The 19,952-nt window shown below is 41.4% G+C and overlaps 1 protein-coding gene across 1 annotated transcript in view; it reads left to right on the plus strand.

Annotated features, from left to right (window-relative positions):
* LOC147725873 (protein mab-21-like 3) overlaps positions 1–19,952 on the plus strand; it is a 144,253-nt gene that overhangs the window by 35,508 nt on the left and 88,793 nt on the right. The window contains exon 3 of the mRNA XM_086962810.1: positions 12,542–12,692. Coding sequence (XP_086818936.1) covers positions 12,542–12,692 — 151 coding nt within the window. The remainder of the gene's footprint in view (positions 1–12,541; positions 12,693–19,952) is intronic.

The following is a 19,952-nucleotide window of genomic DNA, read 5'->3' on the forward strand; positions in this document are numbered from 1 at the left end:
GGGTACCGTCCAATGTCTCCAATGTGATTGCTTGGTTCTATTTTGCTTGCCCTGCGCGGCTGTCCTGTGCCCCCCCCGCTCATTGACTGCCCGCGGCTTAGCGCTTTCGGTCCCCTGGGGGTATGTCGTCACTGAAGGTAGTGACCCTTAATGTGAAGCGTAGGGCGATCCTGTCTCTGCTGGAGGGGACACAGGCGGATGTGTGCCTCCTGCAGGAAACCCATTTGCTATCACGGGATTGTCACAGGATGCGCTCTACTAAATTCCCAACTCAGTTTTTCTCCTCTGCTGCTTCTAAGACTGCGGGGGTGGCCATTCTACTAGCGAGTTCCTTCAGGGGGGAGGTGTTGTACAAATTTGCGGAACAGAAGGGGAGGCTACTGGCATACCGCCTCCGGCTGGGGGACACAACGTTCACTATTGGCTCAGTATATAGCCCAAATGACCACCAAGAGCGCTTTCTGGACTCGGTGCTGGTGGACGTGACTGCCTCTCCTGATCGACATGTCATTCTAGGGGGTGATTTGAATATAGTTTTTGATTCTACACTCGATAGGTCAGCGCAGCGATACCCGCAGACTGGGGAACTTTCACAGGCTGGGAAGGCTCGAGTCACTGACATGGATCTGTATGATCTTTGGCGCACGCTCCACCCCACGGATAGGGACTATTCCTATTATTCACATGCGCACCGGACCTACGCGCGGCTGGACTACTTATTGGTTAGTGGACCGATGTGTGCTGCTGCTACGGTGGCGGACATTGGGGTCCTGTCGCTGTCTGATCATGCGCCGGTCGTGGGCGTCTTTGCGCTGCCGACGGCCTCCCCTTCTCGGGGGGTGTGGCGCCTTAGAGACACCCTCCTGCACAAAAAAACGGTGGTGAAGCATATTGAGGAAGCGATTCGGGACTACCAGACACATAATGCAAACTCGGACACCTCGCCAGCGACACAGTGGGCGGCGCTGAAGGCGGTTCTTAGGGGGGAGTTCATTTCCATCTCCTCAGCTGAAAACAGGGAGAGACAGCGCAAGAGGGAAGAGCTGACTTCCCAGGTCCGAGAATTGGAACAGGTCCATCGCCGCACCGGAGCTCCTAGGGTGTGGAGGCAGTTGAAGGCTGCCAGGAAGCTCCTGTCGGCATTGGGCATGGATAGGGCAGAATACGCGGCGCTGCGTCTAAAACATGCGTTTTACACGGGTGGGGATAGGTGTGGCAAACTCTTGGCAAATAGGCTCCGTATCGCGCACCAACGTAACGTGGTGAAGGAACTGCTCGGCGCGGACGGGGTGGCGGTCTCTGATGACGCCGCGGTGGCAGAAATGTTCTGTAGTTTTTATGAAGCGCTTTACGCGGGGGAACCCCCCTCGTCACTGGATGCCGCGGAGTATTTGGAGTCAGTAGCCCTTCCGGCGCGGGACCCTGCACAGGCGGAACACCTCGAACGTTCCATCCACGTGGAGGAAGTGATTTCAGCGATAGCCAAGCTTAAACACGGGAAAGCCCCGGGCCCGGACGGTTACACGTCCTTGTTTTATAAAACTTTTTGCCCGGTCGTGGCCCCTATTCTCACCCGCCTGTTTAACTCCTTTTCCGAGCCGGTAGCCATCCCACCGGACCTGTTAAGGGCAACGGTTTCAGTGATCCCGAAACCTGGGAAAGACCGGGCCCTCTGCGGCTCATACAGGCCTATCTCGCTCCTGAATGTCGACCTTAAGCTGTATACAGGGATTCTAGCATCTAGGCTGGCCCTGCATCTGCCGGGTCTGGTTGAGGCTGATCAAGCTGGCTTTGTGCCTGGCAGACAAACCGTCGATAACACTAAGAGAGTAGCACACATTTTGGAGAAAGCTTTGCGGATCCCGGGTGAAAGGATGTTGTTAGCGGTGGATGCCGAGAAGGCATTCGACCGGGTTCACTGGCCTTATCTAGAGCAGGTGCTCCGGAAACTGGGCGTTGGAGACAAATTCTGTTTGATGGTCTTCAATTGCTACAAGTACCCTTCAGCGACGGTGAGAGTTAATGGGTGCAGCTCCCGCAGTTTTGCGATCGAACGGGGCACCAGGCAGGGATGCCCGCTTTCCCCGCTCCTCTTTGCTCTATACATGGAGCCGTTCGCCCAGAGAATTCGCCAAAACCCGGATGCGATTGGGATCAGGATGGGGCAGTATGTCCACAAGGTCAGTCTTTACGCAGACGACGTCCTGTTGACCTTGGATGATCCTAGACGGGCCCTCCCCGCTTGTATTCAGGAACTAGACACTTTTTCGAGAGTGGCTGGTTTTAAGATGAACATGGCCAAGTCGGTGGCTCTGGATGTGTCCCTGGCCGCGGATACTAGACAAGATCTGCAGCGGCTCTTCCCCATGCAGTGGTCATCTTCCCTGGTGCCGTACCTGGGGATTCTGCTAGCGCCCACGTTGCCAGCGATGGTAACGGCCAACTATGCCTCTCTTAGTAGGAAGATTAAGGAAGAGCTGGGCCGCTGGAGTAAAAGCTTGCTGTCCTGGCTCGGCAGAATTGCGGCGGTCAAGATGACGGTCCTGCCCCAGATCCTATATCTCTTTCGGGCCTTGCCGCTCCAGCCTCCTGTGGGCTGGATTAGACAGACACAGGCCGACATCGCACGCTTCGTCTGGCAAGGCCGCAAGCCGAGGATGAAGAGGGTTCTTTCCACGCTGGCCCCGGAGGCGGGGGGCCTTGGTATCCCGGACCTCCGGAAATACTTCAAGGCGGCGCAGTTGCGTTACCTTGTGGAGTGGAGCAGGTGGGAGTCCGACAAACACTGGCTCTTTCAAGACCAGGCGGTGGCGGGACGCACCCTCCAGGAGGTTCCATTCTTGCGCCGGATTCACCGCCCCCCCCCAACTTCTACGCTTCTTTCGTTACGCAAGTCCCCTTGAGGGTATGGGACGCAGTTAATGAGGTTCGCGAACTCACCACGTTCCCTTCGCCTTTCACGCCGATAGCGGACAACCCTGATTTCTCCCCCGGGATGGAACCAGGCGCTTTCTCCCACTGGAGGGCGGCGGGCTGCCGAGCGCTCTTCCAGATTTATGGACCGGAGGGGGTGGTCCCCTTTCAGCAATTACAACAGGAGTTCCAGTTGCCTGAGTCAGATAGGTTGCGATATATGCAGGTTAGGCATTGGGCCCTTCAATCTCAGGTGCAGGACTCTGCTGACCGCCAGATAACGCCATACGAGCGGTGGTTGGTGACCCGCGCCTCTGATGCCAAGCTAATCACCGATATTTACAAGTTCCTGCAGCCCCCTCCGTTTCATTTCTATAACCCGGGCAGGGAGCGCTGGAATAAGGAACTAGGACGGACACTTAGTCATAAAGAATGGGAACAAATTGCGCACCGAGCTAGACACTCTGCATATCACACAGGTCTCACAGAAACACTCACCAAAGTGTCCACGTACTGGTATTATACCCCGGAGAGGCTACACGAGATGTATAGGCATGTCGAGAAGGAGTGCTGGAGGGGTTGCGGTCGGGTGGGGACCCTTACACATGTACTTTGGGACTGTCCCTTGTTGGAGGCTTACTGGAAGGAGGTTCTTGACGAAATTGATGTTCATTTTGAAACTGAATTGCCGCGCTTCCCGGCGTATGTATTGCTGGGCCTCCCGAATGGCCTGATGTATCCGCTGAAGTCCCGCAGGGGCAGGCAAATTGCGATAGCGCTGGGATCAGCGATTCAGAACATTTTGATCCACTGGCGTACCGCCACGGTCCCCTCCATCACAGGTTGGCTGCACAGGCTTTGGCATGTGCTGGGTATGGAGAAACTATCGCTTATGGTGGCGGGGGACGTGGCCCAATTTGATGAGCTATGGCAACCTTTCCACGCGCTTTTAACTACAGAATTCAAGGAACTCACCTGCCCGAAGTACCTCAGACTTCTGAGATTAACGCCACCGGTGCTTTCACCTGACTAAGGGGACACATGATCTGGGCTCACGGGGAGGGGGGTGTGGCGGGCGGGCAGGTTGCGTTATAGCCGAGCATTGGACGGGGGGGAGGTGGGTGGGGGTTGGGGCGAGTTGGGGGTTTGGAGGGAGAGGTCCTGGGGGTTGGTGGGGTTGGTTTATTGCATTATTGCCCTTCCTTTTCTAGTCTGCTGAATGGTGTCGACTGTACTCAGCTTTTATCATTTTGCCATTGGTTTTCTTTCCTTTGTAGTTGCTTTGTCCACCATCGCACTCGTAGATCTATACTCAGCTCTCCACTTGACTGTATGTAACCCTACTCCCCATGTTTCCTTACCTCCTATGTTTTGTCTTAATAAAAAATGCTTTAAACCTAAAATATTAACAAACACTTTTCATTTAAAAAAATTAATAATTATTTTGTCTAAAATATATATAATTTTTCTTAAATATATAGACAAAATAATTATATAACTAAACACCAACAATCAAAAATAACACTTTTACCCACCCCCAATAAAATATATTTAAAATAACTTACCTTTACCAAAGATGTAAATCGACAATCCAACTTCTCCAAAACAATCCAGATAGTTATAAAAAATAATAAACCCCAACAAAATGGAAAAATATAACTGTGCCAAAGCCATCGAATATCCATGAAAAATCGATAATCCCCAATCCATGAAAAACCCGAAAACGTTAAAAAAGTCAAAAAACCGCTCCAGGAAACCCGAATAATAAAGGAAGTGCTAAAAAAACATTAGTTGAAACCACTAAAATACACTTCCTTTTAAAAAAAAATGCAAAACTTCAAAAAACGAAAACGCTTTCTCCAAAAACCTAGAATAGAAACACAAACATTCCCACCCACATAAAACGTTAAATTACACATTTTAAAACACAATAACATGCATCATAGACACAAAAACTAACTAAGTACATACAAACACAATAAGACTTAGTACGCCGTAAATCCAAAAAACGCTACTAAAATTTAAAACCTAAATAAACAACTACAATCATCACAACTTCTAAAACTGAACTCCACACACCCTAAATATGAAACTACTACCTTCAAAACACACTTAAAATAGTTAAAAAATTATGAAAATATCTCTTACCTTCTCAAACGCAAAGCAGCTTCCAACCGCGAGCTTGAATCTTCCCAAATGACCCAAAAAGACCAAGAGCGGTTACAAAATAAAACACCCAAATAATAATATCAATGCAATAATAGTTAAATAAATGACTAAAAAAATTATTTAAAAAAAATGAATATTAGAAAAATTATACAAATATTGTTCCAATTTTCTAAAATTGTATATAATTTATTACAAAATGTTTAATTTTTTTCATATATTGTGTAATTATAAAATTAAATATTATCACATTATAATATTTAATATTATAATTTTTAAAAAAATGTATGTTTAAAAAAATGTGCAAATTAACATATACATTTAATTTCTGTCAAATAATAAATTTCCTAATTTTTGAAATGTATTAATATTAATAAAAACATATTAAAATTAATAAAATGCATACATTTATTTCATACAGAAATGCTGAAATGTTAATATAGAAAAACTGTTTAGTATAAAATGTACTAGATATAATGTAATCCATTTACTTTACATTTATATTGACATAAATATCATAATTGTTTGATAAAAATAATATGCAAAATGTATAAAAAAGGATATAGTTATACAAACTTTGTATTAGAAAAAAAAATTCATCCAAATATATGTACAAAATATATTCAAATGTATAATATATTTACATTAACTATACTGTTTCTATAGCCCTATAATGTACTTCTCTCAAAAACTATACAAATGAAAACCAATTTGTATTTAATTGAAAAATCCAAATACTTATATATTTGTTAAAAATGCATACTATTATTTAAAATACAAATTTGCTTTACTTTATGTACTCTTGGAATAATGTCATAATTTTCTTTTTAATTGTGTAATTTATTCTAATACCAAAAAATAACTAACACTAGCATTGTACAAAAATGTGTTTTTTTTTTAGAATATTAATATATATGTACTTCAGGCTACATTTAACTGTGGTAGGTGCTGGATATTAAACCTAATTCATTTACTATTCCCATTCCAATCTACATTTAATTGGGGTAGGTGGTGGACACTGAACCTAATTAATTTACTATTCCCACTCCAGTCTACATTTAATTGGGGTAGGTGCTGGATAATAAATCTAATTAATTTACTATTCCCGCTCCAATCTACATTTAATTAGGGTAGGTGCTGGATAATAAATCTAGTTAATTTACTATTCCCACTCCAATCTATATTTAATTAGGATAGGTGCTGGATAATAAACCTAATTAATTTACTATTCCAACTCCAGTGTACATTTAATTTGGGAAGGTGCTGGATAATAAAAATAATTCATTTACTATTCCCACTCCAATCTACATTTAATTGGGGTAGGTGCTGGACACTGAACCTAATTAATTTACTATTCCCACTCCAGTCTACATTTAATTGGAGTAGGTGCTGCATAATAAATCTAATTAATTTACTATTCCCACTCCAATCTACATTTAATTAGGGTAGGTGCTGGATAATAAACATAATTAATTTACTATTCCCACTCCAGTCTACATGTAATTGGGGTAGGTGCTGGACGCTGAACCTAATTAATTTACTATTCCCACTCTAGTCTACATTTAATTGGGGTAGATGCTGGACACTGAACCTAATTAATTTACTATTCCCACTCCAGTCTGCATTTAATTGGGGTAGGTGCTGGATAATAAACCTATTTAATTTACTATTCCCACTCCAGTCTACATTTAATTGGGGTAGGGGCTGGATAATAAACCTAATTAATTTACTATTCCCACTCCAGTCTACATTTAATTAGGGTAGGTGCTGGATAATAAAACTAATTAATTTACTATTCCCACTCCAGTCTACATGTAATTGGGGTAGGTGCTGGACACTGAACCTAATTAATTTACTATTCCCACGCCAGTCTACATTTAATTGGGGTAGGTGCTGGACAATGAACCTAATTAACTTACTATTCCCACTCCAGTCTACATTTAATTGGAGTAGGTGCTGGATAATAAACCTATTTAATTTACTATTCCCACTCCAGTCTACATTTAATTGGGGTAGGTGCTGGATAATAAACCTAATTAATTTACTATTCCAACTCCAGTGTACATTTAATTTGGGAAGGTGCTGGATAATAAAAATAATTCATTTACTATTCCCACTCCAATCTACATTTAATTGGGGTAGGTGCTGGACACTGAACCTAATTAATTTACTATTCCCACTCCAGTCTACATTTAATTGGAGTAGGTGCTGCATAATAAATCTAATTAATTTACTATTCCCACTCCAATCTACATTTAATTAGGGTAGGTGCTGGATAATAAACATAATTAATTTACTATTCCCACTCCAGTCTACATGTAATTGGGGTAGGTGCTGGACGCTGAACCTAATTAATTTACTATTCCCACTCTAGTCTACATTTAATTGGGGTAGATGCTGGACACTGAACCTAATTAATTTACTATTCCCACTCCAGTCCGCATTTAATTGGGGTAGGTGCTGGATAATAAACCTATTTAATTTACTATTCCCACTCCAGTCTACATTTAATTGGGGTAGGGGCTGGATAATAAACCTAATTAATTTACTATTCCCACTCCAGTCTACATTTAATTAGGGTAGGCGCTGGATAATAAAACTAATTAATTTACTATTCCCACTCCAGTCTACATGTAATTGGGGTAGGTGCTGGACACTGAACCTAATTAATTTACTATTCCCACGCCAGTCTACATTTAATTGGGGTAGGTGCTGGACAATGAACCTAATTAACTTACTATTCCCACTCCAGTCTACATTTAATTGGAGTAGGTGCTGGATAATAAACCTATTTAATTTACTATTCCCACTCCAGTCTACATTTAATTGGGGTAGGTGCTGGATAATAAACCTAATTAATTTACTATTCCCACTCCAGTCTACATTTAATTGAGGTAGGTGCTGGATAATAAACCTATTTAATTTACTATTCCCCCTCCAGTCTACATTTAATTGGGGTAGGTGCTGGATAACAAACCTAATTAATTTACTATTCCCACTCCAGTCTACATTTAATTGGAGTAGGTGCTGGATAAGAAACCTAATTAATTTACTATTCCCACTCCAGTCTACATGTAATTGGGGTAGTTGCTGGACACTGAACCTAATGAACTTACTGTTCCCATTCCAGTCTACATTTAATTGGGGTAGGTGTTGGACACTGAACCTATTTAATTTACTATCACCACTCCAGTCTACATTTAATTTGGGTAGGTGCTGGATAATAAAACTAATTAATTTACTATTCCCACTCCAGTCTACATTTAATTGAGGTATTTGGTGGACACTGAACCTAATTAATTTACTATTCCAAATCCAATAAATCAAATCAAATCAAATCAAATCAATTATCTTTATTTAGATATAACACATATATCTTTAAAAGAAGGTTACAAAATTCACATTGTGTATCAATAAATAAGATAAAAAAATCTTGAAGAATAAAAACATGGTCAGTTAACAGTCATTATAAAAACGGAAATTGTCTTCTCTTAAGCCTCTTTAAATAAAATAGAGTAGCTTGAAGCATGATGTATAGGGAAAAAAGTCGTCTCTTCCTCCCTTTTATATTATACTCTGCATCAATGGTATCCTACTTTTAGGAAGCAGCCGACATTCCTGAGGTTACTGGTCGTTTTATTTTAACCTCCCTAAGAGATGGAAAGTGGGAGGGGCACTTTAGCAGGGCCTCTTTTGATTGAAATTACGGTATGCTTGCAGAATGAAGTTTATGAGTCTTATGTTTAGGGATGTGTTTTCCGGATTTAAAGCTACTATGATAGCTTGCCTGCAAGTCCTGGCACCCAGCCTATTCCATTCTGGTTTTAGTCTCCGCCTGCGTTCTGAATTAAAAGCTGGGCAGAGGCAGATCACATGCGACATAGTTTCAGCTGTTTTGTCACACCCTCTACAAGTTAAATCTTCAGCGGTGCGTCGCCAGGAGGGTAAATCTTTCAGGAATCGCCAGTCGCCCATTCTAATGGCGATAAGGCTGCGTTTTAGATGGAGTGAATATGTACAGGCCAGATAGGAGGCGGGGGCTAGCCGTCTATAAGAGTTTACAAGAGCCCAGGCGTGACTGCGTTTCAAAAAGAGTGCTTTATCGATGATACTTGATCTCATTCTCACACCCTTTTTGATCCCTATTTTGAATGCTATCTGACTAGGATTCAGGACCCACAAATCACTTGCTGACATTTGCTGAATGGCGTTTTTAAAGAGACGGCCGTATGTTCCACCTGGATTTTTCTGGGTTATTTCTTCCAAGACTAGGGATTCTGATGTATTGGGGTCCTCTTGTCTTAGTTTGTGACAGAGATTAAGATATGCCCCGATGTTGGAGGCATCGTAGTTTATCAGTCCCATCTCCAGTCTTATCTGTGCAGCAGATGCGGATTTTGGCAGCTGGAGAACCTTTTTATAAATTTTGGTTGTGTGCTGGTTCAAGGCTGTATTCATTTTCCCCCCAAATAACTCTATGCCATACGATAGAGTAGGGCCAATTTTTGCTCTCATCACTTCCAAAAGAGGCGATAGGGTTGGGCCTGAGAGATTTTTTGCAAGCTTGCCTAGTGATACCGCAAGGGTTATTGCTTTGACTGCGATCTCGGTACGCTGCTTTCTAAAATTGTATTTAGAATCCAGGTGGACGCCTAGATATTTATATGACTGGCCTGTTACGAGGCTTATGTTGTTGAATGACCAACCACCACCTGTGTGTCGTTTCTTACCAAACGGAACGACTTGCTTTTTTTTTTAAGTTGACCTCTAATTGGTTAATAGTCGTATAGTCATGCAGTTTATCAAGGAGCCTTTGTAGGCCAACCCTAGTGAGGCTAGAAAGGACAAGGTCATCGGCGTACAAAAGGTTGCTTAGACCCAAGCCACCGACTTTTGGAGAATGGCTGTTGGTATCGTCCAGGGTCGCCGACAGATCTGCTATAAACAGGTTAAAGAGAAGGGGGGCCAACACACATCCCTGCTTCACGCCCCTAGTTGTCATTATTTTCCGCGAGAGATGTGTGCCGGACCCGAGCTTCACCCGAACCCATGTACGCGAGTGGAGTTCGATAATTGCCTGTAATAGATTCTCTGGAATCCCCCACTTTCTTAATTTTACCCATAGAGCCTCCCTAGGGACTCTATCAAATGCTGCTTTGAAGTCGACGAAGCAACAAAACACTAACCTAGATGTTAGTAGTGCCTTGTCGACTATAGTTGAAATTGCAAGCAAATTAGTGCTGGTCCCTGAGTTTGCAACAAACCCTGTTTGATTCATTGGCAACAGTTTATAGTCCTTTGCCCATAACCTTAGATCCTCCAGTAGGAGGCCTGCATAATGCTTGGCTTCAATATCCAGGAGGGCAATGAGTCTGTAATTGCTCGGTTGGGCACGTGATCCTGATTTGTAAATTGGGTGAATTATGGCGCCCCGCCATGAGTCCGGGATTGTTGCTGTTCTCAGAGCGTAATTGAAGAGATTAGTTAGTGTTCCGGACCAGAAGGCAATGTCAGATTTAAACAGGCTCTGTGGCAGGCCATTTGGGCCCGGAGCCCCATCAGATCTTGCTTTTGTCATTGCTGTGGCTACTCTTTCTTGTGTCACCTCAAGGTCCATGTTGGCGGGGTGCAAGCAGTCGGCGGGTAGACTCTGTGTGGTGGCAGGCCCATGGTTAATCTCATTTAAAGAGCTGCTTCCTTTGGAATCTGGGTATTCTGGAGACTTGAAGTGGTCAGATAGGCATCTTACCCAGTCTGATTCCCGGATGTTTGCAGATCCAAAGCTCGATGTGCTAGGATTAGTGTGGTTAATAAGAGCCCAAAATTTTCTAGAGTTTTTTTGCTTACTCTCCCACACCAGTTTGCACCAAAATTAGTTTTCGTGAGACCATTTATTTTTTTTGATCGCCAGCTTGAAGGATCTTTGAGTGGTTTGATAGTGAAGTGTACGTTCACTGTTCCCCGGAGATTTAGCCAGTGCCCGCAGGGCTGCGTCTCTGGCTTTCTTAAGTGACTTGGTATGCTGTGAGATTGTAAATGGACATGTCTGAATAACCCTTTCGGCCAAATCCAATAAACATTAACACACTAATCACAATTAAATTAAAATTAATAATAAATCTTTAAAATGTTAAAATTTTATTTCAAAATCAAATATTAAAATACATTTAAATTATTATTTTCTAAAAATGCAAACACCCACTATAAACTAAACACACCACTTTTAAATAATTCTAATATTTTTACAATAATATATATTTTAAAATCTATCAACTCCTAATTTTTTAAACAATCCCCACCTTCATCCCCTATAAACTAACATCCCATTTCTAAAAATTACTAATAGTTTCTACTTCCTAATTATAAAAATCATATTTCAATTAAAATATAACAAAATAATATATATTTAAAACACTCACCACCCTTATCCCCTATAAACCCAAAATTCCAATCCTAAAATTTGAAATTAATTTATAAATTTTAAATTTCAATTTCCTATTTCCAAATTTTTTTAAAATACATTTAAAAATTTTAAAACAATCCCCACCCTTATCCCCTATAAACCCAACATCCCAGTCAAAAAATGTTTACATTTATTTCTAAATTCAAAATTTTAATTTCGTAATTCATTTTTTTTTATAATTATATATTTTTAAAACACTCCCCACCCTTATCCCCTATAATCCCAACATCCCGCTCCTAAAATTTAAAAATGTATTTATACATTCTAAATTTAAATTTCGTAATTCTATTTTTTTTTTATTATATATTTTTAAAACACTCCCCACCCTTATCCCCTATAAACCCAACATCCCACTCCTAAAATTTTAAAATGTATTTCTACATTCGAAATTTTTATTTCGTAATTCAATTTTTTTTTCTTCAAATTATATATTTTTAAAACACTCCCCACCCTTATCCCCTATAAACCCAACATCCTGCTCCTAAAATTTTAAAATGTATTTCTATATTATAAATTTTAATTTCCTATTTCAATAAATCTAAAAAATATATATATATACTTTTTAAAACACTCCCCACCCTTATCCCCTATAAACCCTACATCCCGCTCCCAAAATATTTCTAAAATTTAAAATTTCTTAAATATTTCTTTGAAAATAAACATACATAAAATATAAACAATTACAATGTACATTACTTAAAACTACGATATTTTTACTTTTCGATATTTTGTACATCGACATTACCTACATCGATGTTACATACACTAATCAAAAAACGATATTTAATACATCGATATTAATATAATCGAAATTTCTTACATGCGATATTTAGGTGTCGATATTACTGCATGTCGACATCATTGACTCAATATTTTGACTGTGCACTTCAGGATATATTATAAGGTCTAAACACTTGCATTCTATAATGTAAGTAATCTGCCCAGGGACTGCTATCTTTGTGTTTCAATAACTTGATCTGCTTTACTTGCATTGGTCAGATATTCTTTCTCTCGAATTGAGCGAGTGCTGCTTGAAAAGATTGATGAAGATGGAGGACGCCGACGTGACAGTCTTCGTATCCTGAAGAAGGTCAGAGAGGATCTTTGGAAGACCAAGTATGGGAAGGTGTTGGTGTCCTATCACCTGAAGGTGAGTCTGCAGTAGACCTATTTCCTTTTTGTACATTTTTATCCGTAGACACTAACATCAGTCAGGAGCACCAGCCAAAATCATGGTACCTTTCTCCCCCATGCCCCACTTGCCATATATTCGTCATTACCTGACCATCTCAGTGACCTGTCATGCGACTGCAACAAACTCAGTTTGATAATGTGCTGCCAGCTCCACAGCCACATTCAGTTGCTATTACACAAACCCTAATTGACTCATTTCTGTTGAAGAGTAACACAAGTCAAAGTATAATTCCCTTTGGGCGAATTACCATAGAGACATAAAATATTACAGACACATAAAGACTCACCAATATCAAACCATAACAAGGAAGCAATAAGAATAAATTAAAAAAACAGTGAAAACACTATTATAAAAGTGGATCTGTACAATTTATTTGCATACACTATATTTTGTTAAAAAAGAGGGAAACATATAGAAAACGGAACACTATAAAAGAAATAAATCAGACATTCCTATTAAAAAAGGAGGTACAGGAAAAGGACTAAATTCCAACAGAAAGCTTAGAATTTTCCTTAGTTTTTTTTTTCTGTATTGCTCCTTGTGCATCGACGCGTTTCGGTAGTACATTTAATATTTCACCACCTTCATCAGGACAGTTACAATAAATGTTCCCCAATGATTCTCAGTTATTTTCTATCAATAAAATATGATCAGGGGTGCTCTGCCTCCTTCTCACTATCAACGGATATTCGTCCAGCGAACTATCTTTTCCAGATTAAAATAATGTTGTCCTCATAGTGTGTTTCAAGAATAATCAAGCGACCACAACAATTAAGGTCTGCATTGTTTCAAGTATTCATATTTGACAACATGTGTCAATATATATACAACTATGAAATGATAGAGTCACGCACGCGGTACTGCTATAATCGCTCTGCCCGGGTATATAGTTAAAGTTCCCTTGTTATTAGGCTGTCCCAGGATAAGCGAATAGTTAGTCACACGTGAGATTACCAGCGTGCAGACCCAGTTCAGAAACTGGAAACAGCAAAAAAACGTCCTGGGACAGCCTAATAACAAGGGAGCTTTAACTATATACCCGGGCAGAGCGATTATAGCAGATTATAGCAGTACCGCATGCATGGCTCTATCATTTCATAGTTGTATATATATTGACACATGTTGTCAAATATGAATACTTGAAACAATGCAGACCTTAATTGTTGTGGTCGCTTGGCTGAAAATCTCATAATTGGGCCATACTGTGACCAAGGGAGGATATAGATTTGTGGCGAGAGATCGGAGGTTTATAATCCAAATTTCTATTTTAGAAGGTGCTCAATCCCTTGCATATCTGGACTGAAGTTCCCACTTCTGCTGTTAAACTTCCTTTCCCTGCTCCTTACTGAGGGCTAGATGTAGGTAATTCCCATTTACAGACTCTTAAATACCGAATTTTACCGATTCGGTATTTAAGAGTCTGTAAATGGGAAGGGGGCAGATGTAGGTAATTCCGAATTCAGGAATACCGAATCTGTAAGATTCGGTATTTACCGATTCGGTAAATACTGAATCGGTATTGCCCATTGATTCCTATGGGCCTTGAAGCCCATAGGAATCAATGGGCAATACCGATTCGGTATTTACCCAACCGGTAAATACTGAATCCTGCAAGGGTGCAGGGGGTGTCACTTTGACACCCTCTAGCACCCCAAGTACAGGCTTGTGTGACATGTGGCACACATACATGCCCTAAGGGGCATGTCTGTGTGTCACATTGCACAGGTGTGCATGCACAGATGTGCATGCACACCTGAATTCGGTATTTTACTACACCATAGGATTGTGTGGTAAAATACCGACTCTTAAGGGCCTGTGGCACTGTAAACTGTGCCACCTACATTTGGAATTACAGAATCGGTATATTTACCGATTCGGTAATTTACCGAATCGGTAATGTTACCGAATCGGTAAATATACCAATTCTGTATTTTTCAGCCCCCTACATCTGAAAAACCCTAATGCCGGTCGTAAACAGCCGAAATCGGCCGTTTCCGACCGGTATTAGGGCTCCTGCATCTGGCCCTGAATGAGGCGAATCCACTTCCCCCAGATGTTGCTAAAACTACAAAAGTACTAAAACAATAGAAATCCCTAGACCCTCCTATCATGCTGCACCAACTACCCAAGAACCTTACTTGTAACTAGTGCAAGCCATGGGCATTCCCCCATGGAATGACACAGCTTGCACACACCTAGTAAAATGCCAGATCTTGCATTATGGGATACTTCCTGGCAACAAGTGAGCATGCATTGCATAATGTCTCCCCCTGATAACCTGCTGGCCCTGGTACAGTGGTTGTAGTTCTTGGTGTCAATCCGGGGCATTCTACAAATTGACTATACTTGATAAAATGCGGGCCCTTGCATAAGAGTAGTATCTCTTGCAAACCATATGCTATCCATGGCATGATTTTAAACCCTGATGAAATCTGGGAGCGTATATAATTGTGGCTTTTCACAGCAATGTTTGCCCCCTGATTGATTATTGGTACTGCAGGCATCCATGTTATGGTGGTTTCAGCCTCTGGCATGATGGTGGACCTTACGTAATAGTGGTAATTCCTGGCATACCGTCTCCATCCATGGAATAACCATCTCTCTCTCTCTGGCAAAATGCTGGTGTGGTTGTCAAGGTGGTGCCCACCCATGGCATATCTGTGGTCCAGGCAGGTAATTCCTGAAATATTGTGACCATCCATGGCCCTATGGTGCCATGTTGTCATAATGCTGGCCCTGGCTTGATGGTACCAGTTCCTAGCATATTGTGGGCAACCATGGGGTGATGGTGCTGGGTCACAAATATCAAAGAATGTTGACTGTGTCAAAGTTCATGCAGATAAATACACTTTCTATTAGGGAAAGCAGTCTTGGAAGGATGAGTGTGATGTTTCTGTCACCTCCTTCCCAGATTCTCACTACTTGAAGAAAGAAGGCCCCCTCAGCTGCACGTGCTGGGGGGGTCACCTGCTTCCTCTTACACATTGGTGCACACTTGTTGTCTCATTTTTTCGGTATGGTATTACAAGACTTTTGATTTTAGTAAATCTATATATGTTAGATACATTCTGATAGGGGCTTTCATCCAGGCCTCTTCATCCATTGATCTGTTGGTGTGTCATGGAGGTTTTCTTCTGCCCACGGCAGCATAAACATGGGCACTGGGTCAGCCCACTTCAGTCATTGGCTAACTTCACTGAGAGTGACAGTATTTTTCCTTTTGACAAGAAGCACATCCACGCACAAAGAAGTTTCCATCAGTGCTAGGTACTACAAGGCAATTATAAGATTACTGTTCCAGGGTCAGTCACAAAACCACCAATTGTTATCACTTCAAAAATACTCTTGTGTGTTCGCACATGCAGCAAGCGCTCCCTGGTGCTGCCGCTGTTGGATGGGTGGGGAGCTACCACTGTAGCAATCCTTGCTGATCCAACATGCTCCCAAAGTCCGCTGTCTTATATTATTGCAATGTTTTTATTACACAGGGATAACTACATGGTAGTGTATTTGATTACAGGCCATGAGCTCTACTGTCAAAGTGAACTCTTATCATTTTAAAGATGCTTTAGATCCGGTGCCATTATTTTGTTGTTTCTTGTAAGAACACCCCTTCTCTCACTAACAAGCACATGTATTTTCTGTGCACTGCAGGGCACATGGAACTCCTTCTGTACTGTAAAATGAAGATTACCGGTAAGTAATCGGGGCATTACCTCTACGTCCCTCGTCCTCATCAGAGTCTATAAACTCTTAGATATACCACATTATTTGCCTTTGTCAAATGCGTTCCTCCCTGTAAAATGCAGGTTTAAGGAGTGCCTATTAACATTTAAAGACCCAGCAGTTCTTATACCTATTGCTGAAGAATGAGTTGTGTAAACCTTTGCAAACTCTCTAATAACACCCAGACTACATTTAACACTAAAGTAGAGATGCCATGTACATGTTAAGCCTCTGGTGGCTGTGTTTGCACCGAAATAGCTACAACTTAGGGGCAGAGGGACTAAATGCTGAGGAAACAGTCTCTGGATCGCCATACTCTTGGGGCCCGATGTACGAAAGGAAATTTAATTTCTTAATGGACCGAATCGCAATTTCGGTCCATTAAGAAATGCAATAATGCCTTCCAACATTCCCAAAGGACCAAACGCGGTCGCAAAATGAGATTTTACCCAGTAGAAATCACATTTTGCGATTCCCCAGATAGAATTCGCAAATAGAAATTTCCTATTTGTGATTTCCTAAGCACATGTACAAAGCATTCCGGAAATGTGAAATTGGTTTTCAGGAAATGCTATTTTCATTGACTCCAAGTCAATGGTAACCATGATGCACAATTTAAAAAATACACCCAAAATGCACTTTTCAAAGTGCCATGCAGTGCCCAAATGCCCCTAAGACTTTTGTGCATTTTACCTGTGCACCACTTTATTTGATGTGTCTCAAGGGGGCTGTCGGCTCATAGGAACCCTTGGTTTTGCATTTCCTAATTTATGATTTTCTATTAGAGAATTGCAAAGTCGGAAATGCAAACCCATTCGTTCCTATGGGCCTTTGAGGCAAGATGTACAAAGCATTTTACAGGTTGCAGAAGGTCAGACGGGCTGTATGCGGCTGGTAAAATGCTTTTTGGCATGTGCCAACCTTATTTTGTGAGTCTGTAACCTATTACTGACTCCCAAAACATGTTTGTGATTCACTATTAGGAAGGAGAGTGTTAACCCCTTCCATGCTTCGGACGGCCCCCAGCCGTCATACGTCACGGTGGACATGTCCAGAGTATGGCCGTTGGCCGTCCGAATCTCTCCCACTATTCAAATCGCCTGCACAATGCGAAAATGTGTACAGCATCCAAAGCGTTAAGGGCGTCCCTTCCTAATAGCGAGTCACAATGGTATGGTGGATTGTCTTGCAAGTGAGAATGCAGTTGCAAAACATTTGCCGTTACCACCGGTCCACAGGCATAATATTGACTTTTTCTATATTGAGTTTTAAATATCGTAGGGACAGAATATCGACATCAAGAATATCAGTGACCAGAATATCGAGCTGAAGTTAAGAAATATCGTTTTTGATAATATCGAAGTTAGTAATGTCGATAGCAAAAATATCGATGTTAATAATATCGGTGTTTATGTTAGTGTTATGTAGTTTAGTATGTATTTTATATGTATGTGTTCTACATGTTTTGTATTTTTTTTTTAAATATATGTATTAAATGTTTAGAAGTTAGTAATTGTTTTTAAAGTAAATTTTGCGTTTTAGTACTGTAGCGGGTTGTGGGTTTATAGGGGAATAGGGTGGCAAGTAATTTAATTATAGTAAATTAAATCCTAATTTTTAGAAACTATTAATTATTTTTAATTAAATTTAGCATTTTAGTTTCATAGAGGGTTGTGGGTGTATAGGGGAATAGGGTGGGAAGTAATGTAATAGTAATTAAGTAATGATTAATGTTAATTTATGGGGATTTATAATTAATTAATTATTAATTGGTAATTTATTTTTATTAATTGATTAATTGATAATTATATTAATTGTGTAAATTTTTTATTGGAGCGGGTTGTGGGTTTATAGGTGAATAGGGTGGGAAGTAAATTAATTATAATTAATTAATTAATATTTTTGAGTTTTTGGTATTGATAATTAATGAATTGTTTATGAATTATGAATTGTAATTATTTTAATTAACTAATTATTAAATATATTAATTGTGTTATTGTAGTTTAGGAGTGGGTTGTGTGTTTATTGTCAGGGTGTGGAAGGTGAAATTGTCTGATTGGGTGGATCTCCTCACCAAGACTCGCCCCTGTCTGACTATTCTCTTCCTTCAGGGGTTCTGCCCACAGTGTGGAAACTGGCTAAAGTGGTCCCACTGCTCAAAAAACGGTATTAGATGCTAACATCTTTTTTATAGCTGTAGGCTTATTTTGCTTCTACCAGCCTTTACTAAAATGCTGAAAAGCTGGTCGATGCTCAGCTTTCTGAGTATCTTGAGCGTGGCAAGCTGCTACATCCCAGTCAATCTGCCTTTTGCTCCTGTAAGGGTGCGGAATCAGCTGCATTGGAGATCTCTGACCATATTAAATGGTCACTAGATTCGGGGAAAAATGCAGCTTTGATACTTCTCGACTTATCTGCCGCCTTTGACACCGTCTCACACTCTATCCTCCAGCACCGACTGTCTGCCATGGGTGTGGGGGTATCGTGTGGGATTGGTGTAAGTCCTTCCTGGACTCTAGAGGTCAATCGGTTTTGCTCGCTCTCTTTTCATCTGAGGTTAAGGCACTTAACAAAGGGGTCCCGTAGAGTTCTTCGTTAAGCCCTACCCTATTTAACTTCTTTATGTTCCCTCTGACCTCTGTGGTTGAGCCGTTTGGGTGTAAAATCATTTCATAAGCCGACAACACACACTCGCTCTTTGCCTTCAATGGTTCCGGTGCCTCAATTGCCATATCTTTCACTGAATGCATCCAAGCCATTTTTGATTGGATGCAGGGTAGTCAACTCAAATGTAACACGGAGAAGGCGGATATTATCCCATTTGGATCACATGCATCTAACTGGTGGGAAAATCTCTACCCCCCTGCACTGCGGGCCACACCCCCTCCATCTTCAGTGGTTAAAAACTTAAGGGTGAAGCTGGACATTGCCCTCTCCATGCGGCCGCAGATCTCAGCAGTGGCGGGCCAATGTTTCGCTATGCTTCACACTCTGAAGAAATTCCTCCCCCTCCTTTCTCTGGAGACTAGGAGAGTGGTGATTCATGCGTTGATCACCGCGTACCTTGACTATGCTAACACCATCTATTTAGGACTTGCAGAGGCTCTGGTGAATCACCTGCAGGTGGTCCAAAATGCAGCAGCAAGGCTCCTCCTTTTTTTACATAGGCATTCTTTCATCTTGTCGGCCCGGAAAGCCGCCCATTGGCTGTCCGTCAGGACATGGACCCTATCTAAAGCCCTGGTCCTTGTTCATAGGGCAGTGTTTTGGTCCATCCCATGCTATCTGCCGAAGAGATTTGTCCAGGAAACCCCGCACCAGAGCACTGTTTTCGGGCTTTGCCTTGCTTCTGTTGAATCCTCGCTTTAAGCGTGTCCTATGGGGTAGTAACGCTTTCTCTTTTTGGGTGTCCAAAGCATGGGACAAGCTCCTCCTTGAGACTGTATTCAACAAAAAACTATAAACTTGGCTTTTCTCTGCGGGGCAGTA

Source organism: Lissotriton vulgaris, chromosome 3_1, assembly GCF_964263255.1.
Source record: "Lissotriton vulgaris chromosome 3_1, aLisVul1.2, whole genome shotgun sequence".
NCBI lineage: Eukaryota > Metazoa > Chordata > Amphibia > Caudata > Salamandridae > Lissotriton > Lissotriton vulgaris.